Source organism: Pseudonaja textilis, unplaced genomic scaffold (assembly GCF_049901715.1).
Source record: "Pseudonaja textilis isolate UNSWEBS1 unplaced genomic scaffold, rPseTex1.2 PTEXSCF25, whole genome shotgun sequence".
Classification (NCBI taxonomy): domain Eukaryota; kingdom Metazoa; phylum Chordata; class Lepidosauria; order Squamata; family Elapidae; genus Pseudonaja; species Pseudonaja textilis.
Window position 1 is genome coordinate 205,665 of NW_028262874.1, and position 25,942 is coordinate 231,606.

At 40.9% G+C, this 25,942-nt stretch overlaps 2 protein-coding genes and 1 long non-coding RNA gene across 8 annotated transcripts in view; 1 reads left to right on the plus strand and 2 right to left on the minus strand.

Moving 5' to 3' along the window:
* LOC148123670 (vomeronasal type-2 receptor 26-like) overlaps positions 1–25,942 on the minus strand; it is a 211,190-nt gene that overhangs the window by 47,304 nt on the left and 137,944 nt on the right. Inside the window, exons 1-3 of one of the 4 annotated variants that reach the window (XM_087919079.1) lie at positions 17,934–18,386; positions 16,840–17,123; positions 9,875–10,663 (exon numbers count right to left, since the gene is read on the minus strand). In XM_087919079.1, coding sequence (XP_087775205.1) covers positions 9,875–10,663; positions 16,840–16,986 — 936 coding nt within the window. In that variant the 5' untranslated portion in view covers positions 16,987–17,123; positions 17,934–18,386. Of the gene's footprint in view, positions 1–9,874; positions 10,664–16,839; positions 17,124–17,558; positions 17,648–17,933; positions 18,387–25,942 lie in introns of those variants that run through there. The other 3 variants (XM_087919080.1, XM_087919081.1, XM_087919082.1) reach the window with 3 other exon arrangements.
* LOC148123672 (uncharacterized) overlaps positions 7,558–25,942 on the plus strand; it is a 127,379-nt gene continuing 108,994 nt past the window's right edge. Inside the window, exons 1-2 of the long non-coding RNA XR_015740595.1 lie at positions 7,558–7,972; positions 8,067–8,335. This is a non-coding gene — a long non-coding RNA (uncharacterized LOC148123672). The remainder of the gene's footprint in view (positions 7,973–8,066; positions 8,336–25,942) is intronic.
* The window catches only part of LOC148123673 (vomeronasal type-2 receptor 26-like), a 128,075-nt gene continuing 122,754 nt past the window's right edge, over positions 20,622–25,942 (minus strand). For 2 of the 3 annotated variants that reach the window (XM_087919075.1, XM_087919073.1), the window contains 2 exons: positions 22,235–22,361; positions 20,622–21,682 (listed from right to left, as the gene is read on the minus strand). In XM_087919075.1, coding sequence (XP_087775201.1) covers positions 20,772–21,682; positions 22,235–22,361 — 1,038 coding nt within the window. In that variant the 3' untranslated portion in view covers positions 20,622–20,771. The remainder of the gene's footprint in view (positions 21,683–22,234; positions 22,362–25,942) is intronic. The other variant, XM_087919076.1, reaches the window with a different exon arrangement.

Genomic DNA, 25,942 nt, shown 5'->3' on the forward strand with positions numbered 1-25,942 from the left:
ACAATTACAAATACATTACATAATAACTCTTATTATCAATTCAAACTTATATATCCACCTATCATTATTGAAAAAAAAAAAGAAATTGACTATACTTTTATTCAATCATGCTTTATGAGATAACTATGATTTAAGTAATTTATTCTATAACAAATCATATAATCATACCTATTCTATCTTTAAAAAAAAGAAATTTTTTTTTTATAAATGTAATGTCAAGTAGCAAAAGAAAAGGGAGAAGAAAAATCAATAATATTCCTTATTACCTAACATTCTAAATATTCTATTTTTGTATTTCATCATCCAGCCATTGATAGAAAAGGTCCCAAACTGTATAAAATTGTTTATCTTCTTGCTCTCTAATTTCAAATGTCAATTTACTCATCTCAGCACATTCCAATATTTTCTTAATAACTTCCTCCTGCAATGGAATTTTCTCATTTTTCCAATTTTTTGCAAATACAATCCTAGCCGCAGTAAAATAAGTGTATCACTTTTTTAAAAATACAGCTATGGTATATTTTTGATAGGTTATGAAATTGAGGGAAGGTTTGGACTTGAAATATTTCCTTTGTAATGTTCAGAATATTGATAGGAACCTCCATTACTAAAGGTAAATAATGAATCAATTAATCTTTCTAGAGAAACTTACCTGCCCGGTGGCAATTCTTGTCATACTTGCCTCCGAGGAGGCTGACGGATCAAGTGATTGCTCCAAACAATTTGGAATGGCCATTGGAGCAGTGGTGATACGGGTGCAGCCAGAAACAGGCATAACTATCCATGCCACCACATTGTGCATCTCGTATATCAGAAATACCTTTTCAGTGTTCCTCAAAGGGAACCCATGTAGACTGCATTGCAATCCTCCTTTCAGGAGGTGGACCTAAACCTCGTGCTTCAAGGAACTCAGGTGTTCCTAGAGAAGTAAATGTGGAAGGAAGGCTACATCCAAGGTAAAAAGAAGAAATATTTTCTCTGGCAGTAGTAAATCCTGCCCAATCTGCCACAGCCACCTGTCTCTATCCAGCCCTTCCTTCACAGTTTTTTTGTTCTTCTGTTTAGATAAGAACCAGGGCATTTTGGAAATAAACCAAAAATCAATTCAGCTTCAGAGTGTTTTTTAATTCATACTTTCATGACAATTCTCTGGATGGATCCAGTTCCACCAGGCCTTCCTTTCCTCTGGTGTCACCTACCTTTCTGGGTTGAGAAGGTCCCCTCCGGACAAGGAAGGCAGTCATAGCAGCAAACTGGCTCTCCTTCTCGAGCCCTCTTGACAAATCCAGGACGACAACTTTCCACACATTAAGATTGAGGAAAGGACTGAGCAGAAAAGAAATAAGATTGTAAAGGAAAAATGTAGAAAATGGAGGTAAAAATGGATATTAGACAAGTTACTAGCCTCTGGTCTTCACTTAAGTAAGCAAAATCTCTCACTATTTCCAAATGGTTGGAGATATAACTTCTGGAAGATTCTTATGTTAGTTCCTCTCTTTTGCTTTTGGCATCTCACATTGCCAAAAAAAAAAGGACTTTATTAAATAGAAAAGTCTGGAGAGATGGAACCAGGGGTAAGATTATACTGGTTCTGTCCAGTTCTATAGAACTGGTTGTTATGATTCTGCGCAGTTTGGAGAACCGGCAAATTGCACCACTGACTGGCCCCGACCCTCTCCACCTGCCCTTCCCCTCCACACCCAGTCAGTCCTTATCGTGCATGCACGGCATCGCCTGCAGCCTGCTTTTGCCCACTCGCCAGGCCAGCCATTGCTGCATGCCTTCAGCTGTGGCCCTACCTGATCTCCCTGGGTGAGTGAGGCTCTGCAAGCTCCGGGGCCCAGTTGCCTACCTGCCACTGCTGGTCACCTTTACCCCCCCCGCCAACTTGCCTTTTGCTGCTGCCACCCGCCGCCCTCACCCCCAGCAGGGAAGGCCCAGCAGCTGCGGTGAATCCAAGCGGGGGGTGAGATGAAGACCAGTGGGGACCAGAGCTACATTTCACTGTACTGGAAGAGATGTGGAGAGGCTCGTGTTCTCCTACTGCTGGGAGAGCAAGAGAGTCTTTCCTGGCACAGCTCCGGGTGGCAGAGATAAACAGGATTCAAGCGGACTGCTTCTCTGCTGCCCAGAGCCGCCCATTTCCCAATTGGAGGGGAAGTTGCAAACTTTTCACTGTGCCAGGAAAGACTCTCTTGCTTTCCCAGCAGCAGGAGAACATGAGCCTCTCCACCTGTCCTCCAGTACAGCAAAATTTAGCTGGGATTCACCGCAGGTGCTGGGCCTTACCTGCTGGGGGTTAGGGGTCCAGGTGGCAGTGGCAAAAGGCAAGTGGGGTGGGGGGGTAAAGGTGGCCGGCAGCCCGGTTGTACCCATGTCAGCAACAGGTGTCTTCATTTCGAAATTGAGGGAGAATTTGGGGAAGGAAGTGGAGAGTTCTGCAGTGTCTGGCACATGAGCACCGCTGAAAAGTGGGGAAGTGGCCTTCTGGTGGTCTAACATGGTGTTCAGGCTGGAGGTGGGTCACGGGAAGTCAGAGCATTGAGGGAAAGGGGGATTGCCAGGGGGAGCTGCCCTCTCCACGCCGAATTGGGACCATTTGGGGTAGTCCTAGGAATTGGTTGAGAGGAGCCGCAGCTCCTTGCCTTCTTAGCTCAGGGAATGTCCATTTTCTGCAGGAGGAGGACTGTGGAGGGGGGAGGTCTACCTGAGCGACTCCGGTGTCTTTGCCAGATTATTTGGACACTTAAAAGCAAGTGCAGCTAAAGGCACTGCTGTCACAGGTCAACCCAGACCTCACCCCGCGGCTCCATAAAGCCAACACCAAAGAAGTGGGCGGTCAGGTGAACCTGTGGTTCAATGCTCACTCAGATCTTGGCCGTTCCAGGCCATTGGACCTCAAAGCCCCTTGGGAACTGCCGTTCCCAGGCTTTTACTCACTTGTACCTGGTCACCACCTCTTCATCTTTCTGAAGCAGCTGGCCCTGCCCCTCACCCTCCCCTCCCTTGCCTGGCCTGAGAAGGTAAAGGCGATGGTGTGCGATAGCAAAGTGACCGGGATCTCAATCTTCTCCTCTCTCTCCCCCACTCTGTGTGTCTCTCTGTGTGTCTCTCTGTGAGTGTACATGTTTATGTGTGTCTCCCTGAAAGCCGCAGCTGGGCCAAGCCAACAAGCTCTCCTTGGCGATCTTCGCTACTTCTTTCATTTCTTCTTTTTGAAGTCCAGATTGGCTGAACAACCATCACCAGACTGCAGTGAAAGCATCACTTTGGGTGACAGTCCTCCTCCTCCTCCTCCTCGTCTTCCTCCTCTCACAACCGACAGTTGTGGCAGGGCTAGGAGGGTGCACACATGCAGGGAGATGCTCCTCAAACAAATGCCAAAGCACAGCAAAACTGGGTACGGGGCGGGTGGCTGCTCACTTGAGGAGCGAGTGTCTCCCCACTCAAGTGCACCCTTCTGGGGCCCCCCTCATCCACCTGGAGTGAGAGGAGGAGGGTTGCCCAAAGGGATGCTTCCACCGTGATCTGGTGATCTTTATTCAGCCAGTCTGGATTCCAAAAAGAAGAAATAAAAGAAGTAGCAAAGGGTGCCAAGGAGAGCTTGCTGGCTTGGCCCAGCTGCAGCTCTGAGGAAGACACACACACACACACACACACAGAGTGGGGGAGAATGAGGGGAAGATGGGGAACCAGCCACTTCGCTATCCCCCACTGTCACCCTTACCTTCTTGCACTGCCCCATTTTGTGAACCATCTATGGTTGAGTATCTCCTTCAAACTGGTGAGAAACGCACAAGGGCTGGAGAATGTGTCACTAAGAGCTTCAGGTTGGTTTGCTTCTTGTGCCCAAAATAGCAAAGAAAAAAGGGAATTATCTTGACCAGGGCCTGAATTCAGATGAATTTGAATCATGATTGGGTGGAGGTCCTTTTGGTCCCATTGGGAGAGAAGCTTCGTCCTGCTTGGGGAAAAGTGTCCCCTGAAAGGACCGGTTCAAAGTTGGGGAGGTTCTTAAAGAGAGCAGACCTGGTCACACTTACCCATGCCTCTCTTTTATGCGCACACACACACACACACACATACACAGAGTTGGGGGGAGAGAGGGAAAGATAGGGAAAGAAGCAGAGAGAGAGAGAGAGAGAGAGAGAGATACAGAAAGGGGGAAAGAGATAAAGAGGGAAAGAGAGAAAAAGAGAGGGAAAGAGAGAAAAAGAGGGAATGAGAAAGGAAGAGAGAGACAAGAAAGAAAAGAGAAAGAAAAGAAGCAAAGGAAGCAAACGGAAGAAAAGGGATAGACAAAGAAAGGGGAAGATAGAAGGAAGGTACAAAGAAAGAAAAAGAAAGGAAGAGATGGAGGGAGGAGAAAGTGAAAGATATATGGATGGATAGATAAATACAGAGAAGGAGGGAGGGAGAGAGAAAAAAAGGAGAGGAAGGAAGGACACAAACCCTGGGTTCAGAAGACTATTTGCAGCAGCACAGCAATCTAGAGCTGGCCTGCAACGGATCTCGGAACTCATCTAGTCCAACCCCCTGCTCCAGCAGATCTTTACAGAATCATAGAATAGCAGGGATAAAAGGATGTGTGTGTGTGTGTGTCTGTGGTTGTCAAAACTCCAAAAACAGGTCAAGGAGCTCTAGGAAGATCAGTCATGAATTAGAACGCTTGCTAAGCAACTGGTCATTAAGCAAGGTCCCCTGGTATTTGGTTTGCCATTCACATGGCTACCAAGCCATGCCCATCTGATCATGTGATGACCAAGCCACACTCAAAAATTAAGCCACACCCACAGAACCGGTTGTTACAAAATTTGAATCCCACCCCTGGATGGAACTGAGAAAAGATTTCAGCATTAAGTGATAACCAGTCGGTTCCTTCTCATAACCCCATTAACACGCATTTCTCCCCTCTTCTTACACCCATAATTTTAAGGTGTGATATCAGAACAATCTTGATAATTTCAGGTGAACTGAAAGCCTTGGAGCTGCTTCCTAGGAGCAGAAGGCCCATTGCTCCATCCCAGGGAGGGTGAAAGGGAGGCATGGAGAGCTCCGGCCAGGTCTGGCCTCCTTAAGAGCCCCCCAGATTATGGAAAGAGAGGCATGGGTAAGTGTGACCAGGTCTGCTCTCTTTAAGAACCTCCCCAACTTTGAACCGGTCCTTTCAGGGGACACTTTTCCCCAAGCAGGACAAGAGGAAGCTTCTTTCCCCCAATGGGGCCAAAAAGACCTCTGCCCAAACACCATTCAATCCCATTCGATACAGTCCAAGCCTGGATTCAGGGCCCGGTCAGTAGAATTGCCGCCTTCGTTGCTCTTCTGGGCGCAAGGAGCAAACAACCAGAAGCTACTAGCGACACATTCCCCAGCCCTTGTGGGTTTCTCACCCATTTGATGGAGACCCTTAATTGTACGTGGTCCACAACATGGAGCAATATCGAAGCCTCCCAAGCAGCCTAAGGGAAAAAATCCGGTTTCTATTGCCCAGATTCAATTGTCACTGAAGGTCCACCACCTTTGGGGAATAGCATGGGACCTCAGGCTTCAGAAAACAGACAGAAGACACCAAAATTTTCTCCTACCTTGTTGAGCACATTTAGCCGTGAAAGAACATCTTGCTTGATATAAAGTCTCTGTCTTACAAAATACACCAGAGTTTTTCTCCTGGGATCATCTCTGGGAAGAACCAAGTGGCCCGAAATGAACAGATCTGCTGCTACCTCTCCATTTGGGTCCATATAGAGTTTATAGTTTGAAATACAAACTCTTTCTTCTCCAGGAAAGGATGGAACTAGAATGGGAACATGCAGCAATTTTAAAAGCAGAAAACTTTGTTTCTTATCCCAGATGCTTTTTCACATTTGAATCTTTCTTCTGTAGTTGCCTAATTTACAGACATGCTTCATTAGGAAAATAGGTGTTAAGACTATCTTACAAGTGAACAAAAAAAGTTCACAAAAATTTGTTGATCATATCCGAACAATATAGATTTTAACAAAATATAGTTGAACAACAGAAAAAAGGAGATTTATGAACTCCCTGAAAGCAACAGGTTGGTTATCAGAAACACGGATTTCTGAAGAAGAAAATTGTCAGGGTCATCCTCTCCCAGGAAGCCCAGACAGGAAACCTGAGCTAGGCCCACTTCGCTGTAATGCTGCACTGACAGGATTTGGGGAGTCAGAAAGTACAAATCTCCCACCGACCCTTTTTTTATGCAGCTGTAGGTGTCCTCCTCTTATCTGCTTCTTCCCCAGGCAGAATCTCTCCTCCACCCCCCAAAAGTCATTCCCTCCTATCACGGCCCTTTCTAAATGTGTGGTGGGAAACAAGCGATATAACTCATGTGCTCTATGCAAGTCATCCTTCCATATTATTTCATTTCCTAAATATATTATGCTGATATAACTTGATTTCAGGAAAGAGTAATAAACAATTTTGTGATGTGATCAGAAACCCAGTTAAGTGAGGGGTGGATGGTATGATAATTAAATGTATAAAAACTGATTTAAAAATGGTACTCAAATAATCTTTAGTTTTTATAATCTTTGTCATGAAAGTGGGAAGATACAATATTTTGTCATTAAGTCATCAATTTTTCTATGTTGTCATTAATATAATAGTGTTGATAAATCACTATTATACAAGATTTATAACAATTCTCAGACAAATATACTTTTATGTTATTTAAACATTACCAACTTTCCAGAAAAATATTTCTGATTTCTCCTAGAAACAACTGTATGACTAAAAAGCAGTAGAAAACTATTTGGGTTTTAGCATTTGATAAATTATAGTATCTCATACAAACATGTTAATGATGAAGGATTCTGTGAAGGTTGATAAGTATGTAAGGGAGCCAGTTTGGTCTACTGGTGAAGCCCTCGAAGTAGAAACCAAGAGGCTGTGAGTTCAAGACCCGCCTTGGTCATGAAGCAGGCTGGGGGATTTGGGCCCAGTCTCAACTCACAGGGTTGTTGTTGTGGGGAAAATGAACACACAACTACTCATTGGTACTCAGCCCCTGTGGCTTCTGCAGGGAAGGGCTTTTAAGGATGGGGGATGAATTAGTGCACTTAAGTGAACTCAAACAAGGTCTTAAAGATCCGGAAATCCAACAAGATGGGGCTGCTCTTCTCAAGAATGTTTATTTGAGCAGACTTTAAAGCAACAAGATATTTATATCGAATAACCGTGCCAAAAATCCAAAGGGAATTAACCCCTGAGAGCTGCAACGGAGTTCCCAGAGCCGTTTCAGGGGGGCGATACAAAGATATCGCCTGAGCTGAGACTGTGCCCCTGTGGACAAGGGGCCACTCGAACTGCAGCTCACACAGAGGTGGTATTCAACCGGTTCTCATTGGCTCAGGTGAACGGGTGGTGACCCCTGGTTGGCCACACCCCCGAACCGGGTCGCCCGCTTGTCCCAGTCGCTCTCCTAGCTTTCCCTACCACCTGGTGGCTCTGGCGCAAATCAGGCAGATGTCCCAGGGCTTTTACACATGTGCACTGTCTGTGCAGCCACTACTGATGCAGTGCGCATGTGCAACAGCCCTGGGACATCCACCTGGCTTCCTTCTCCCGGTGGATGCGCCTCTATCGGCCCGGCCTGGCCAGCCAGCAGGTGGGTGGGCAGATGTCCCAGGTCTTCTCGCCCCCCTTGTCACGATATGCCTGCAGGAGCCCCTCAGGCCAGCTGAGCCGAGAGCCGCCATTCCCAGGCTTCTACTCTCCCATGCTTGGTCAACGCCTCTTCACCTTGCCTGAAGCAGCTGGCCCTGCCCCTCACCTTCCCCTCCCTCGCCTGGCCTGAGAACGTAAGGCGGACGGTGGGGGAATAGCGAAGAGGCTGGGTCCCTATCTTCCCCTCTCTCTCCCCGACTCTCTGTGTGTCTCTGTGTGTGTGTGAGACAGAGAGGGGGGGGGGGCAAGAGAAGAAAGAAAGAAAAAGCAAGCAAGAAAGAGGAAGGTAGAAAAAGAAAGAGAGAAAGAAAGAAAGAGCAAGAAAGAAAGAGGAAGAGAAAGAGATAGAAAAATGAAAAGAAAGAAAGAAAGAAAGAGAGAAAGAGAGGGAGAATGGAGAAAGTGAATGAGATATATGGATGGATAGATAAATACATGGAGGGAGGGAGGGAGGGAGGGAGAGAGAGAGAAAAAAGGAGAGGAAGGAAGGACACAAACCCTTCAAAAGACTCTTTGAAGCAACACAACAATCTAGGGCTGGCATGCAAGGAATCATTGAGGTCATCTAGTCCAACCCCCTGCTCCAGCAGGAGATCCTTACAGAATCAAAGAATAGCAGGGCTAGAAAGCTCTGTGTGTGTGTGTGTGCGTGCATGGTTGTCAAAACTCCAAAAACAGGACAAGTAGCTTTGGGGAGTTAAGTCATAAATTAGAACACTTGCTAAGCAACCGGCCATTAAGTGAGGGCCCATTGTATTTGGTTTGCCAGTCACATGGCCACCAAGCCAACCCCACTCAGTCACATGGCCACCAAGCCACACCCATACCCACCTGGTCATGTGACCACCAAGCCACACCCACAAATTAAAGCCATGCCCACAGAACCAGTATTAAAAAAATTTGAATCCCACCAGTGACTTCACAGCCCGCTATGCGGCATCTCCTATCAGGACTCAGGGATTCACTTTGTGACGCTTCTACTAATATCTGGGATATATGGAACTCTTTTACGTGCAACTGCAGTTATCAGATCAATAGGAAGCAGTTTCTCTGAATGGGGCCAAATTCTGTTCTGTTGTAACACAAAATTATGTATTTATTTATTTAGGAAATTTATATTGCCACATATTCGCACATGACTCAGCATTAGGCAGACTCTAACGGCCCCTTGACTGTCGTTTATTTTTATTTTTCTCCATTATTATTATTATTATTATTATTATTATTATTATTATTTGTAATGCTGGTCTCTGACTGTAATAAAAGTGGACTGGATGAAGGAGGAAGCTGTGTTGGAGACATTTGCCATCTTGAGTTATTTGTAAATAAATACATGTTTATGAAAACAATCTCAAAATCGTACTTGACTGCAACCTGTAACTGAGTCTTGAGAGAAGACGAGGAGGAGATTATGAGAGCAACTTATCCAACTTACAAAATCTCACAGTTGGACAAGGGAGGATTCAACACTCTTCCAATGACTGAAAGAGGTGTTGGGAGTTAAAACCTTTCTCATTCCTAGGAAAATAAAATATTTTAGGATATACTAAAAAGGGAGAATATATTTCCCCTAAAAAGAAAAGTAGAAACTCAGAGAGCCTGAAACTCAGCCCCACCCCCACTTGCTAATGGACCATTACTCTGGCCTAGGCCACTCTATTTTACATAACAAACATCTACTCCAGGTAAAGCTATGTAGGAATTGCCCAAAGCCCTTTCATTACATCACCATCCAGGCAGGCTCAACCAAGCCTGGGACTCAGGACAGCCTATAGTGTTGCCCCTGCATGGCCCCATGGGAGTCTGACAACCGATCAGAATACAAGCTCAAATTCAAATCCCAACAGAGGGCATAAAACAATTGAACTCTCAGCATCTCAGTCCCTTTCCTCAACCAAGGCGTGTCCTCTTGTCCACCATTAAACCATCTTCCAAGCAGTCACCATGTTTCCAGCGTCTTTCTTCCCCACTTGGAACTGAACCCAGAAGGAGATTTCTCCAACAGAGGCTAGACAGAAACTTCAGATCTGCTCCCTGTTATTCCAGAGCGTCAGACAGGAGCAATTAGATGGTGCAAATCTCTTGACCATTTGTAGCACAAGAAGGTTGAGATGTTCCCCTCCTTCTCCTTTAGGTTCCTTCTCCAAAGGATCTCAGATTAATGGATCCCTATCGGGACCCCCCATACCTGCCATGGCTGCAGCTTCGGAGCCCCCAACCTCTTTTCTCCCTCCTTCCTTCCCCTCCTCGATCTGGAGGAATAAGCAGCATTCATGGCCTGGGCCAAAGTCTGAATGATACTGTATGAATGGGGGTCACTTGCGATCTGTTTCCTGTTCCTTTTCTCCTGGGTCTCCAGTGGGGCTTTCTGGGTGCATGTTCTGTGGCCTTTGACAGAAAAGACGTGCTTGGAACAGCAAAAATAATGATCTTGAAACTGATCTTCCACAAAGAAATAAGGTTCAAAGGCAGCATCTGTTGGCCTTTTTTTTCTCAGATAACCAACGTTCAAAATACTATGGATGTATTTGAGAAATATGTGCTTCTTTATTGTATACACTGCAAAATTTGTGAGGATCCAGACTTTCCCTTCAATGGGTCCTGGCAAATGCATAAATTTTTCATGAAAAAGAGAAATTCTGTTCCAGATGGTAATAAATTCCATAAAGTGAACAAAGACATTGACTTGTCTCCACTTAGAGAGGGCCTCCCTGAGGGATGCTGTATGTCCAGTTGTTGTGAATCGTTTTGATATAACCACACAAATTCCATTCCTGACAAGCATCGGAGGGAAAGTCCTCATGAAATTATCTCCATTCTCTGTGTCTGTAGCAAAGAGACCAATCAGGGTCCATCTGAAATGGAGGAGCAGCTGGACAATTGCTGGGTACTGGATCCCTTCTTTGGGGAGCAATGGGTGGAAAAAAGGGAATCTCCTTTTATCACTCAGAGCCTCTGAAGGCATTCCAGCAGTGATCTGAAAAAGTAATGAAGAATGCTGAGTTATAATGTGGTCCAGATCAACTCCAAAATATTACTTATTGACAAACCCAATTTTGTTTTGATGAATATATAAGAAAAGTTTGTTCCTTAGTCACTGTTTAAAATATTTAAGACAGAATATTAACAAGATTGTATATAAAAATGGAACGCAAAATCATATTAAACAAAAAATAAAAATAAAAAGTGCAATGTAACTTTCTGTGTCACCCATACAATTTCAAGAATTAGATTCAAATTAGCAGATGTTACATAAAATGTCTGGATCTAAGATATAGGGCTGTATTATATGCTTTTTTTGAGTACTAAAACCTCTTTCTCAGCTTCTATATCCCAAATTCTTTGTGAAGCAATTTTGCAGCTTCTTCTCTAGATGTACAAGAGACTAAGAGACCATAACTGCTAACAGAAATTGACAGTTGTACAATCCAATAAGTGTTTAATTAAAATTTTGTCTGTTTTGGGACCGTATGTCTGTTTCATCACTTTAATTTTAACCCAATAATTATATATCCTGAATTTATACAAAACAGAAATTGTGTAAATTAACAATTATCTCTGAGGGCAGGAGCTGAACTCCTTTTATCCATCCCAAAGATACTCTTCTTGGTCTGAATATTTTTTATACATAGACAGGACTATTGCCAACTTGATTCCAATTGGATAAGGCAGATATTATTGATATGTGAAAATGAACATGCTAATGGAGGACCTCAAAACCTGGATAGTTTTTCAACAGTAGAATATTCAGTAGAATATCCTCTAGGGACCTTATGGCTCTTCAGGCCTTTAATGGTCAATTTGAAGATGAACATAATAGACTAAAACATAGTTGATATGTTCCCTAATATTCTGAAAAGCTGCTCTTGAATTCTATGAAGATATTGGATTTGTTGTTCATCCCTGTTAGGTATAACATAGGTCACCTAATGTAGTTTGGGTAAAATAATATATATTAACTATGATTGTTAGTTTAAGTGTGTGTCACTTTAAAAACTGCAAAGCATGTAATTTTGGGTGTGGTGTGAAACCACCATAAGAGGGAGCAAGAGACCCTGATTGATTGCTGACGATTCCCTGACGGTTTGCTGGCAATTACTGACAATTACTGGATTGGATTACATTGATGGTTTGTTAGCTGCATCCTTCCCCTACTAAAGAGTTGCTGAAGGAAGAGAGGAGTTTTTTGAGTTTTTCATATCTCTCTACTGCGAGGAGATATATCACCGGACTGGTATTTGTAAGTTTACTGACCTCTCTTTTTCGACACTGGAATTTGCAACTGAATAATCCCTGGACGACTGAACTAAGTGAATGATATATGGACTGTTTTTGACTATGCTTTAACTCTTGCTGGAATAAAACTATTTAATTAGCACTGTGCCTCTGTTTACTGAGTGTAAGCTACAAAAAAACGATATCTCACATATTCTGCCTGCCTGCCTGACTGCCCTGAAGATCTTGCTAGGGTGTATCCCTAACACTGATTATGGGCCCAGCTGCACAGTCAGACTAACCAGGATATAACAGGCTTATATAAAGTGAGAGTTAGTGTAGTTACACAATACTGTAAACAGACAGCTGTGTTTTATTAATTATAGTTTAATATCCAGAGAAAGATGGCACAAGTCATTTTACCAAGTTTGTCTCTAATATCCAAACTGGATGGAACAAACTATGTTTCATGGTCTATGAAATGCAGCCTACTTCTACGTAGAGAAGGTTTGTGGAATATAATTCACAACCCACCAGAGGTAGATGCTTGGGATCCAGAGGATGAAGATGATGCTCACAAAATACAAGAATATAAACTAAAGAATGAGCAAGCTCTCTGTATAATAGGACTGACACTCTGTGACCAGCAGCTTGTCCATATTCGTGGAGTAGAAACAGCTGCTAAGTGCTGGGAGAATTTAAAGAAGATTTATGTTCGAGACAGTGTAGGAGCACATATAAATCTTACACGGAAGCTGTTCAGAACACATCTTCAAAAGAATGGAGACATGTTGACTCATATAAACACTATGAAGAGAATTTTTCAGGAGCTGCATGAAAAAGAGCTTATCTTCACTGAACTGCATCAGGTTTATATAATTTTGTCTTCATTAGATGAGAGCTATGACGACTATGTAACTTCATTGGAAGTGCTGCCAAAGGATAACCTCACATTAACTGACATTACTGGCAGATTAATTGAAGAAGCCAAGAGAAGGCTTGAAAGGGATCAACTCAGAAGGGAACAACCACAAGAAGAGGAATTATCTTCGTCAGCCTACACAATTAGAAAATGTTTTAATTGTGGAAGAAAAGGACATTTGGCTAGATTCTGCAAGAAAGAAAACGCCAAATGCCAGCCAGAATGCTAAAAGGCATCAAAAGGATAAAAATGCTTAGAGTTAGCCATGTATAGCAACCAAACTGTGAACAATAATAATTTTTGGGTGGTAGATAGTGGAGCATCGCACTGCATAACAAAAGATAAGAAAAGATTTATTAAGATGTCCACGAGTTCACGGCAGATATCATTAGCGAATGGTTGGAAACTGAAAGCAAAAGCTGAAGGTACTGCATATTGTTCTTGCATAAAAGAAAATGTAAAAATGTTATATGTACCACAACTTAAGTTTAATTTGCTTTCAGTTAGAGTTTTGATTAAACTAGGTTATGTAGTTACCTTTAGGGGAGAAAACTGCATAATAGAAAAAGAAGGTAAAAAAGTGACTGCAACTTAAAAGGTGAATTGTATGTGTTAAATGATAATCAATTAGAGGTGGTTAACACACTGTATAATAATGTTAAACCTCATGATGAATGCATACATTTGTTACACAGACGTTTAGGGCATATAAATTTTAAAATGCTCAAGCAAACGGTTGAACTGTCTAAAGGTATAAAACTGAAGCCTTGCAGTAAGTATTTGCACTGCAATGCTTGCAGTCAAGAAAAAAGCAAGGTAATACCAGCAAATAGAATTAATGGATTTAAAACTAAGGAGCCTCTAGAAGTCGTATTTGCTGATATTATAGGTCCTAAAAAACCAAGTGTGGGAGGTGCTCGTTATATATTAAGTATAATGGATCATTATTCTAGATATGGTTTCTGTTATTTAATGAAGAGTAAAACGGAAACATATCAAAATTTCTTTAATTGGTTGAAGTTTGCAGAAAGAAAAACTAAAAGGAAACTAGTAACTCTGGTAACTGATAATGGTACGGAATTTATAAATAATAAATTCCAAAATAGACTGAAGATGGCAGGTGTAGAACATAAAAGGTCTGCACCATATAGGCCACAACATAATTCCTTTATAGAAAGACGAGGCCAAACACTGCAGGCAATGGCTCGTACTATGTTGTCGGATTCAGGATTACCTGAGAATTTGTGGGGAGAAGCAATAATGTGTGGCAATCATATATTGAATAATGTTGTTAACTCAACAACAGGTGAATTACCATTCACACGGTGGCATGGTAGAAAACCTGACCTAAGCTATATGCACACATTTGGAGCACCAGCATGGGTGCATATTCCCACACAACTGAGACATAAGGGACAGCATAGGGCTAAAAGATTATATTTTGTAGGTTACGAATCTAACCATAGATCTTACAGGTTCTGGGAAGAGGGCACAACTAGAATTCATTGTAGTGCTAGTGCTAAATTCCTGGAACATGTAGGATGGGCAAAATTGGAACAAGATTCGAATAAAAGTGTAATTATAGAAACCTACAGGGGCCCGAGCCACCATACTAGTGATGAGGAAAGTCCAATTGAAGTGAAAGTAAAGGAAGAGAAAATAGAACCAATTAAAGAAGAAATAAGTGAAGAAGAAATAGATAACCAGGAACAGGTGATAGATAAGAGTCCACCTGTGAGTCCTGTACTGCCTAGACGGTCAACACGAGATAGGTATCAGGCAAGTATGGTTTGCCAGATTAGTAAAATTAGTAAAATTCCAACCACTGTGAAAGAACTAAAATTGTATCCTGCAAAGGATCAGGAGAACTGGCATACAGCAATGCAAAAGGAACCGAATTCATTAAAACAGATGGGAGTCTATGAGAATGCTAGATTACCTCCAGGTGAAAAGTCCATTGGCTGCAAATGGATATTTAAATTAAAAACAGGTACAAATGGGACTGTTACCCATAAAGCTAGGTTGGTAGCTCAAGGATTTAATCAAACTGCATGTGATTATGCTGAAGTGTTTGCACCAAGTCTAAAAGCAACAACCTTGAGAGCAGCTTTAGTGTGGGCAGCTAAGAAAAACTATATCATAAATCATTTAGATGTAGAAACTGCCTATCTGCATGCACCATTGCAGCACACTATATACCTAAAGAAACCTGTAGAGATTAAGGATGATAAAACTAATAATGACTGTTGGAAACTTAAAAAGAGTCTCTATGGATTAAAACAATCTGGTTATGAATGGAACCAATATATTGTTAAGGAGTTAAACAATATAGGGTTTAAAGCAGGTTTAGCTGATCCATGTTTATTTAAAAGAGAGACAAATGGAGTAGTGTCATTATTATTGTTGTTTACAGATGATATTGCCTTAATTACAAAAACTAATAATGAAGCTACTGAAATAATATCATTATTAGGTAAGAGGATAAAATTAAAGCAATTAGGAGAGATAAAACAGTATCTAGGATTGACAATAAATAAAACCAATCGTGGCTATAAGATATCTCAAGAGGATAAGATTTATCAATTACTAAAAACATATAAGATGGAACTTTGTAAACCAGCAAAAACTCCAATGAGTCAGAAATTTTGCCACACTGATGCTCAGAGTTCAAAATTCGATAAATTCGATAAGACTATCTATCAGTCGCTAATTGACATTAGTAATTGGTCAAGGCCAGATATTGCCTATAGCATTAATCAATTGGCTCGATTCAACGCTGAACCCGCTGAACGACACTGGCAAGCAGCAAAATGTATCTTAAGATATCTTAAAAGGACAATGCACTATGCATTGTATTTGGAGCCAAGAGATGATTTGATTTTAAGTGCATATGCTGATGCAAGTTTTGCAACAGATATAAACACTAGGAAATCAACTTCAGGAATGGCTATACTATTAGGAAAAGCTTTGATTGGTTGGAGGTCAATTAGACAGCAACACATAAGTATGTCCACAATGGAAGCAGAATTTTCATGTCTATCCTTATTATGTACTGACTTAATTCTGTATAAACAGTTGTTGTTGGATATGGGATTAACTGTTAATGATTCCATTGTTGTGTATGAGGACAATCAAGCAGCCATACAGATGGCTACAAATATTGCTGTAAAAACGAGATCTAAGCATACAGATCTTAGATATCTGAATGTAAGACAATCTGTAAAAAATGGTTTAATAAGATTGGAATATTGTATGACTGAGCAAAACATTGCTGATCAGTTCACAAAAGCCCAAGGTGCAGTAAAACACAAAGAGAGTTGTGATGACTATGGGTTAAGATTGTAAATATATATATATATATTATTATATTACCCAAAAGGGGAGAATGTTAGGTATAACATAGGTCACCTAACGTAGTTTGGGTAAAATAATATATATTAACTATGATTGTTAGTTTAAGTGTGTGTCACTTTAAAAACTGCAAAGCATGTAATTTTGGGTGTGGTGTGAAACCACCATAAGAGGGAGCAAGAGACCCTGATTGATTGCTGATGATTCCCTGACGGTTTGCTGGCAATTACTGACAATTACTGGATTGGATTACATTGATGGTTTGTTAGGTGCGTCCTTCCCCTACTGAAGAGTTCCTGAAGGAAGAGAGGAGTTTTTTGAGTTTTTCATATCTCTCTACTGCAAGGAGATATATCACCGGACTGGTATTTGTAAGTTTACTGACCTCTCTTTTTCGACACTGGAATTTGCAACTGAATAATCCCTGGACGGACTGAACTAAGTGAATGATATATGGACTGTTTTTGACTATGCTTTAACTCTTGCTGGAATAAAACTATTTAATTAGCACTGTGCCTCTGTTTACTGAGTGTAAGCTACAAAAAAACGATATCTCACATATTCTGCCTGCCTGCCTGACTGCCCTGCAGATCTTGCTAGGGTGTATCCCTAACAATCCCCACCACCCCACTCACCTTACCAGATAGAGAAAAACACACACAAACCTGTGGGACTTTGTAGGTGCCTACAAATGTTGACATCTGGATGGAGATGTCCCTGGAAGCTCCATCAATCAGAGCCAGGAGGTTCTCTCCCACAGCCGTAGTTGGGAACATTGGCTTCTCCAGTGGAGAGAATGTCCAGCAAGGCATCTGAAGTCCGTAAAGGGCTTACATAGTTGTCATGGATGTAGTAACCAAATGTGAGATTGTGCAGGAGCTGGGAATTCTTGCTGACCTTTTGAATACCAAAAATTGATCTTAGGGTATTTGTTAGAGCAGAACTCTTCCTATTGAAAAACAATATTCATGTTATTATATTCAATAGCAACCACAAATATTTTTAAAATATATAATCCTTCACAAACCTACTAAGCCTTAGGCCAACATTGATCCAAATTGAATGATCAATTATGCAAATGAGAGAGGCAACTACAATTGTTTCAATTGCTACTTAAACAAAGGTAATTATTCAAGTGATGAACTCAGGAATGAACCGAGAAAGGAAAATCATCTGGATTTCATTCAGGTTTTTTAAAAACTCCATCTTTGGATTTTACTCTCTTCCACAAAGGAAGGCAAAAAAGGGAAGCCATGGAAATCAAAATCATTCATGAAATTATACAGGTCCTGCAGTACAAAAATAAGTGACATAAGAAGAAAAGAAGGAGAGTGTTAGAATTGCACATGGAGGGAGTGCAACTCCATCACCCTGCATGACTTACAAAGGAGAAGGTATAGGAGGGCTGTTGTAAGGCCACATTATAGGTGACACATATTGTTCAGCTGTGACCCCACCAATGAGATGGTCTCCAGGCCTGTAAAAGCTTCATGGATTGTAGCCATCCTGGTGCTCCAAACTCAATGGGCATTTCCTTTTCAGCTTCCCACAGACTGATGGGGACACCACCACCAGCAGCAGAAGGTCCATCATTCATGGCATTAATCTATCCACGTCCTGTTTCTAACACAAACAACAGGAACAGTTGGAACAATAAAAAGACTCTGAGAAGTGCCAGTGGCTTTCCTAATCTAAACAGAGAATCACTTGGATTCATGTGCAAAGGAGAGAAAGGTGCAATCAAGAGCAGAGCCTGTACCTGTCCCAAAACTTGGTCCCAGAGAGCTTCACCCAAGGAATTTATCCTTTTCTGATATAAGATCCTTTGCATGTGGCTTCAATCTGATGTCTACATCAAAGTCTAAAACTGGAGATATAGCATCACAGGTCTCAAATCCCAGATGGTCATAATTACAGTGAGAAGCAACTTCTCCTCTTGGGATCCTGAACTTTTTCTGGGCTCCATCTGCAGAGGAGAAGCTGGAATAAAACATGTTAGTAAAAATTACAGATATACCCCTGGGGTCACTGTTTTGTTGTGGTTGTGGTCCTTCCTCCCAGTCAGGGCAAGTCCAGAAAGTGATGCTGGGGAAGAGAATTCAGCACCTAGGGAATTGACTTCTGCTGTCCTTCAACATGGCCTCTTGTCTCCAGAGATTGCTGGGGAAGGTCACCCAGAGCTATGGAGTTTGGTGCCACTTCTAAGTTATTGCTATTTCGAGTCTCGTCTCTCCTTGGGACCCACCACCCTGACTTAACACAGGCGATGTTCAAATTGATAAGAAAGGAAGGTAAAAAGGAAAGAGAAGTCATAAAGGTTTAAAACAAGATGTTAAAAAACTGTTTTTTTTTTCAGAGATAAAGGGTAAAGAATAATTAAAAAATGATTCTGCAAAAGTACATAAGATTGTATTGTAGATATTAGTATTTGAAATTGAGTTAGAAAACTGAAATATTATATGAGTTAATAATGCATTAAAGAGAATGTATAAAAATGTTTAAGATTTAACAATGAAGTTTAACTTTCTATGGCATATTGTCTTTACTATTTTATAAACTTAATTCTCTTTTTTTCTTTGTTTTATTATTCTAAAATGTGATACTTAGAATGTACTAAGCAGAATCATCATGGAAAGTATGTATTATTTTAAGCGTTAAATTTAGGGGAAAGAAAAAAAGTTGTCATACTTCAACCAGTGATTACAGGAGAAATATTATACTAGAAAGAAAAGAAAAATAGATAATTGAAAGACAACAGACAAAAGATACAAGTATAATTATTTAAACTGAGATGAAATAAATAAAATAGAATTAAGAGAGTGAACGAAGAGAGAAAATATATAGAAAATATAGAATGTTAAATAAGATATGAAATAGTATATTAAGCGAGCATGAACTTGATTTATGTCTGTATAAAAAGATGTTACCTGGGGTAAGCCGCTTTCAAAAAAGAAGTTTTATGTATTTATGTTTTGTGTTTTGTTTGTTTATCAAAACGTTAGAAGAATGTTGGAAGAGAATAATGAAATTCTAAATAAGACAGATGGATATAATGAATATATACAATTTAAGGCAAAAGAAATATAATTGAATGGGAGGAAAGGGAGAAATAAAGAGAAGTTGGGAAAAAATATGAAGTTGAACAGATAAGATATTATCTGCATATTAAACTGTGCTGGTATGGAAATGTGATAATTTGGAACTATTCTTTTCTTTAAATAAAATGTTCTATTTGTTTTCTTTAGAAAAGATGTCCTATGTTATTATTGTACGTTTTGTTTGTTGGTGTATTGTTTTTTAAAATTAATAAAAAAAGGTTGTTTTTTTTTTAAAAAGGAGCGATCCTGGCTAGTTCATGCCCAGGTTTCCTGCCCTCCTGAAAGGGTTCCCTGCAGATGGAGACCCTCAGTGGGCTCAGGATCCCTTCCCAGAGAGCCAACCCTCCCCTGGGTCTTAGGCTGGGTCTTCTCTACGCTTTTTTGGGGCACATTGGGCCATTTGGGGGGAGTCAAGAGCCCGCCCACCCACAAAAATGGGGAGGCAAGGTGGGACGGTCCCAAAGCAGCAGCTGCATCAGACTGGAACTATCCCCAAAATTGGTCACCAGGAAGTTGCAGCAGGTGAATGAAAACCAACCTGATAGCAACCTGTCCGTCCATGAAGGTCCTGCAGTTAATATGGAAGACAACCTTCCTTCCTCCCTGGACCTTCCCCTCATCCACCCAGGGTCCCCACCCAAATCACCCTGGATAAAAAGACCCTGGTTGCAACTGGAGCCATGTGGGATCTCCTGCTTGGCCAGGACACAGAGGGTGCAATGGCTCAATGGGTGGCCTTTCTTTTTGCCCATCTTCAAAGAGGTTAATACCTCCAGCCCTGCACCTGTGTCAGGCTAGGGGTTTTCTTCTTCCCACCCCACCCCATTCCGCTGCTTTCCTGGCTGGGGGCTGGAGGGTCCCCTTGCTCTGGCAAAACCCCCAGGGGCCTTGGTAACAGAGTGAGGCTCCCTGGAAGCAGCAACCCAGGAGAGGCAGCTGGTTGCCAGGATGGCGGCTGGCTTTGCCCCCTCCGATCTGATTTCCGGTGGTCCTGGGGGCCTTGGGAGGAGATCTCGGGGGTCCCTCTTGGAAGGAAGCCAGGGGGAAGGGGGAAAGGCTGGGGAGGGGCAGCCTTTCCTCCTTGGGGCTATGAGAGAGGCCAGGGGTCTTGGTGGGATGGCCAATGGCTTGGTGGGATGGCCAATGGCTCTTATGGAGATTGTCAAGCAGCATCGTTGGAGCTTGTCTCCCACACAAGCCAACCACTTTTCCTATTCATTCTCTCACAGATACATTTTTAGCTGCTGTCAATATGAATAAGGTGTCAAATTCATTGAACGACAAATTCCTCTGAATGATTTTCACAAAATTCCCTTTACCAAGATTTATTGAGATGAAGAGATTTACACGAATTACAATAATCCAAACATTTCCCATTTGGAAGCATGTAGATATGATGTTCTTTTAACTCATGGGTATTGTCTAATTGGAAATAATTAATGTATTCTTTCAAATAAATTGACATTTTACAATTCTTTAAATATCATGATTGTTATGTCTCATGCTTTTACATTTGTTCTGGTTGTAAGATGCTCCTTTGTGTTCAGCTCTGGCCTCAGAAGGATAATGTAGCACTTGGGAATGAAGATGAAGCCCAGGAGACCAGCACTGGAGGCCAGGATGGAGAAGACCTGCACAGCCACCATGTGTTTCCCTTTGGTGATCAGGTAGGTGGGGACAAAAGTCACCCAGACACTGCAGAAGACCAGCATGCTGAAGATGATCAGCTTGGCTTCGTTGAAGGCCCCAGGCAGATCCCTGGCCAGGAAAGCCACCGTGAAGCAGATGGCAGCCAGGAAGCCCATGTAGCTGAGGGTGACATAGAACATGACAACGACCCCTTCGTTGCATTGCAGGATGATCTCTCCAGGCTGGGAGAGGAGCTCAGAGTCAGGGAAGGGGGCAGAAACTCCCAGCCAGATGGAGCAGTTGAGCACTTGGACAGCAGAACAAGAAAGGATGATGGAGTTGGCCAAAATCTTCCCCAACCATATCTTCACTTGGTTTCCTGGTTTTGTGGCCAGGAAAGCCAACACAACCATGATGGTTTTGGCCAAGAGGGAAGAAACAGCAACTAAGAAGATGATGCTGAAGACCGTTTGTCGGAGAAGGCAGGTGGCTTTCCTTGGTTGACCAATGAAGAGAGAAGAAGACAAGAAGCAAAGCAGGAGGGAAACCAGGAGGATGTAGGAGAGGTCCCGGTTGTTGGCTTTGACAAGGGGAGTTTCTCGGTACTTAATGAAGAGTATTAAAACAAGGCCTGTGGTTAGGGAGAAGAGTAGGGCAAAAGAGACCAGGATGATGCCCAGATGTTCTTCATAAGACAGGAAGGTTATAACTTTGGGGACACATTGGATTCTGTCCTCATTTGGATATTGATCATCTGGACACTTGGTGCATTTTTCAGTATCTGGGAAAACAAAAAACAAATTATTTTTTTTTGTATTTCACTATGAGAAAGAGAGGGGAGGAAGGGAGAGTGAGAGGGAGGCAGGGAAGGAGAGAGACAGAGAAAGAAAGAAAGAGAAAACAACTGAAAATATTCAAAAGCATCTTCTCTCTGATCCTTCAAGATCATTTGCTTATGGTGGTTGATGACCTTAATAGAATTGATTGCTTGATATAACTTTTTATGTGTTAATTTAGGGGGATGACATAATATCAATATGCTTCCGATGAAGAAAAGTAATGGATAAGAAAAATTTCAAATAATTCAGGTGTCCCTAGAAAGGTTAAGAATTATTTTCCCTAACAGTGATAAAGCTTGCCCAATCTGCTTTACCTTCCAATCTCTTCTTAATCTCTCCTTCAAGATCTTTTGGTTATTCTTTCCATTAAATATGAAATTGAGCATTTTGAAAATAAACAATTTCAAAGTGTTTTTTTCACATGTACATTCACAAAAATGCTCCAGCTAAGTCCATTTCTACCAAGCCTCCCATTTTCCTCTGGTGTCACCCACCTTCCTGATTGGAGAAGGTCCCCTCCAGACAAGGAACACAGTCATAGCAGCAAACTGGCTCTCCTTCTCGAGCCCTCTTGGCAAATCCAGGAGGACAACTTTCCACACATCTGGACTGAGGCAAGGACTAAGGAGAAAAAAGGAAGGAATGGCAAAGAAAATATGTTAGGACTCTCCATCCATGGAAAACAGAAGTAGATATGGACATTATCCAAATAGCCTCTGGTCTTCACTCAGGAACATATGATATCTCTGACTAGTTTCAAATGGTTGTAGGAGATACAAAATACAATTACTGGTAGATGTTTCATATAGTTCCTAAAGTTTTGCTTCTGGCATATCACATGACAAGAAAGGACTTTTCTACTTAATAAAGTCTGGAGGATTGGAATTGAAAAAAGGTTTAAGCATTAAGTGATAACCAGTCAGTTCCTCCTCATGACCCTCATTAATGTGCGTTCTTCCATTCTTCATATTTCCATACTTTTAAAATCTATTCATATTAAAGTTTGCATTTATTTATTCTAAATTTAATAAATGCTTCAATTTAATATGAATAGATAATCGTATTTTAAAATGATGGGTATCTGAAGAATGGAGTAAGGTATATTAATACTATTTATTCTAGACTTCCGGTGGCAAGGCAAGGATGAGCAGAGGTGGAGAAGCCCATCTGTGGTTTCAGTTAATCTCTTTTTGTGGTTGGTGCGATCCCTTGAGGGTGCTCGAATCCCGGAGAGATTCATGTCGGTGTGGGGGAAACTTGGGCTGCAGTGTGGGGAAGGCAACACTCCGGCAGCAAAGAGGAGCCCTCCAGAGCCCAATAAGCAAGAAACAGCTTCCTATCAATGGCGGCTCTGAAGTCCGGACTGCCTCTGATGTGAAAAGCGAGTAAGTGACAGTTCGTAAGATTGGTGGAGAAAAGGGTGGCCGGAAGAGCTTAATGGTGGAGAGGAAGATTGGCAAGTTATCATTTTTTGTACTAGTGTCTGTCGGAAGCCTGAAAGGAAAGCGGCTAAAAAGCGGAGGTTAGACAAGCGTGGGCGAAAAGGTCTGGCAGACCGAAGTGAAAGTCTGGATTATAACAAATGAAAGGGGAAGTCTATGATGTCAGGAAAATACTGCTTGGAAAGAGTCGGAAAGTTGTGGAGGATTTTGAACACTCGTTTGATTGTTACTTTGATGGACTTTCTAGGATAAACTTTATTAAAGCAAAGATGAGAAGAGGAGCAAGGTTGGTGAAGAAGAGATAGTGTGGCACTATACGAGATACTTAGAAACTCTGAAGTTATTGCAACAAAATATCGGATATCAACTGTTTAATAGACCTCTTAACAGATCCTGGGGAGAATTCTATTTTATTTTATACTAACTGAAGAGGTGGTTGTACTCAAAGGAAATTAAGGCATTGAACTTAGGAACACTTACAAAAAAAAAGTAACTTGGAAGTTTCGGAAGATACTGATTGATGGCAGTCATTATTCAGCACTTTATACCTCCCTACTTCCGGTGTGTTTGAAGAAAAAGTGCTTAAACCCAGAGACGGTGGACTAAAAACTGACTTTAAAATCTCGTCTTCCTATTGCTCTCCTTCTTTTCTTTTCTCTTTTTGTATAATTCTGCTTAATTCTTTTCCTTTCCTTCTATTTACTGATTTTCTGGTGTTATGGTGATTTTTTTTCTCTCCTTTCACTTTCCCCTTATAATGACTATAAATTTATCCATTGAGGAAAGGAGTACTGACTGTTATATTAGATTGCTAGATAACTGATTTAATTGTTTTGATTAATTCACAAATAACAGGGATAGTTATACTTTGGCCAGTTTTATGGGAAAATAGCAAGAACGTTAAGAACTATTTAACCAATAAGTCTAAGACTTAATATTTAATATCTTAATAGTATAATTTAGTGTGTGATTATAATCAATCTATTGGAGAAGGAAATAATACTGTTTATGTTTAAGAATACTGGTGACTAAGAATATTTAGAATATCTAATACTTAAAATAGGGTCAGATAAGGTTAAATAAGAATACATATATATTTACAATACCTACAAACTCATAAAACCTAAACTTGGTTAGATTTGATATACTATTTATTATATATATTTATTATATGGAACATTATATAGTGCTGTATAGTGTTGCATAGAAGTTGAACATAGACTTCATAAAATTATATACATGATTTAGAATTAGGATTAAAAATAACATATATTCATATATTTCAGTAACCAGTTAAGAATACAGAATACAGCTACCCAGTAGATAGGTGGACTAAGCAATTAGTTACCCGACAATTCTAATATAGGGGTTATAACACTGAATGGTAATTTGGGATAATATAACTAATATAATCCAACAACAGAAACAAATATTAAAAGAAATGACTTCTACAAGGACTACAGCTCTGAAAACTGGAAGGAAGGCTACCCCGACATTAACAACTACCCTGGCAACAGCTTCGCCCATGGTTCAAAAAACCATAGAAGAAACACTACCAGTGGAAAAACAAGCTAATGTCTCAAATGCCAATATTCAATCAACTTTGCTAACCCTACAAGAATCGATGACGAAACTACCAGAAATAATGATAAAAAATAATAACGAGACAAGAGCAGATATTAGTGAATTAAAAAAGGAGATGGGGAAATTAAAAGCAGAAATGAAAGTGGACGTCTTTAAAGTAGAGGACAAAATTGGAATACTACAACAGGCCTTGAAAAAAAAATGAAGCAACAATAAAAGAAGTAGAGACAAGGACTGAACGAACTGAAAGGAAATTAGAAAGGGTAGATGAAGAATTAAAAAATGTGAGCAAAGAAATGGAAGACTCATTGGTCTACCTAGAAATGGACAAGGCGGCTACATACTTGAGATTCCAAAATGTTGAGGAATCCAAGGAAGAAGACCTGGAGCAGCTAATGGCAGAAATACTGGCCGGAGTACTGGGAAAGGATAAAGATGATATCGTAAGGGAATTTGACAAAGTTTACGGGGTCAGCACCAATTATGCGAGATGCCATAAATGCCCAAGAGAAGTCCATATTCGCTTTGCGAGAAGGAGTGTCCAGGATATTATATTTAGGATGTCCAGAGATGGAACAATTATGTATAAAGGCAAAGAAATTTTGATTCTCAAGCAAATTCCAAGAAAAGTAAGAGAAATAAGGCGAGACTATAAATTTCTAGCTACTTATCTAAATCAGAAAAGAATTTTATTTAAATGGTTAATTCCGGAGGAGATGTTAGTTTCATGGAAAGAAAGGAAAATTAAAATAGATTCTATGGAAAGGGCCCAAGAATTTTATGAACGACTAGTAGGTATGGAAGATCAGAGTAGTAAGGAGGAATTGGAAATAAATTCACAGGAAGATCAAAGTCACCACAGAAACAAAAAAGAAGGATCCTTAAGAAACCAAGGGAATGTTTATTCATTTCATAAGAGAGAAAAAACTAGTCCCCAGCAAGCACAAGGAGAGAACGGAGTTATTATGAGACAAAGAGTGAAACAGAATTAATTAAATGGAAGAAGAAAAGAAACTTCTATCAATTAATATAAATGGCTTAAATTCAATGACAAAAAGGAAAGGGATAATAGCTAAATTAATCAAACAAAATTCCGACATAATATGCCTACAGGAAACTCACATAAGGAAAGTAGATGAAAGATACCTAGACTGCCTGAAACTAGGGAAGCTATTT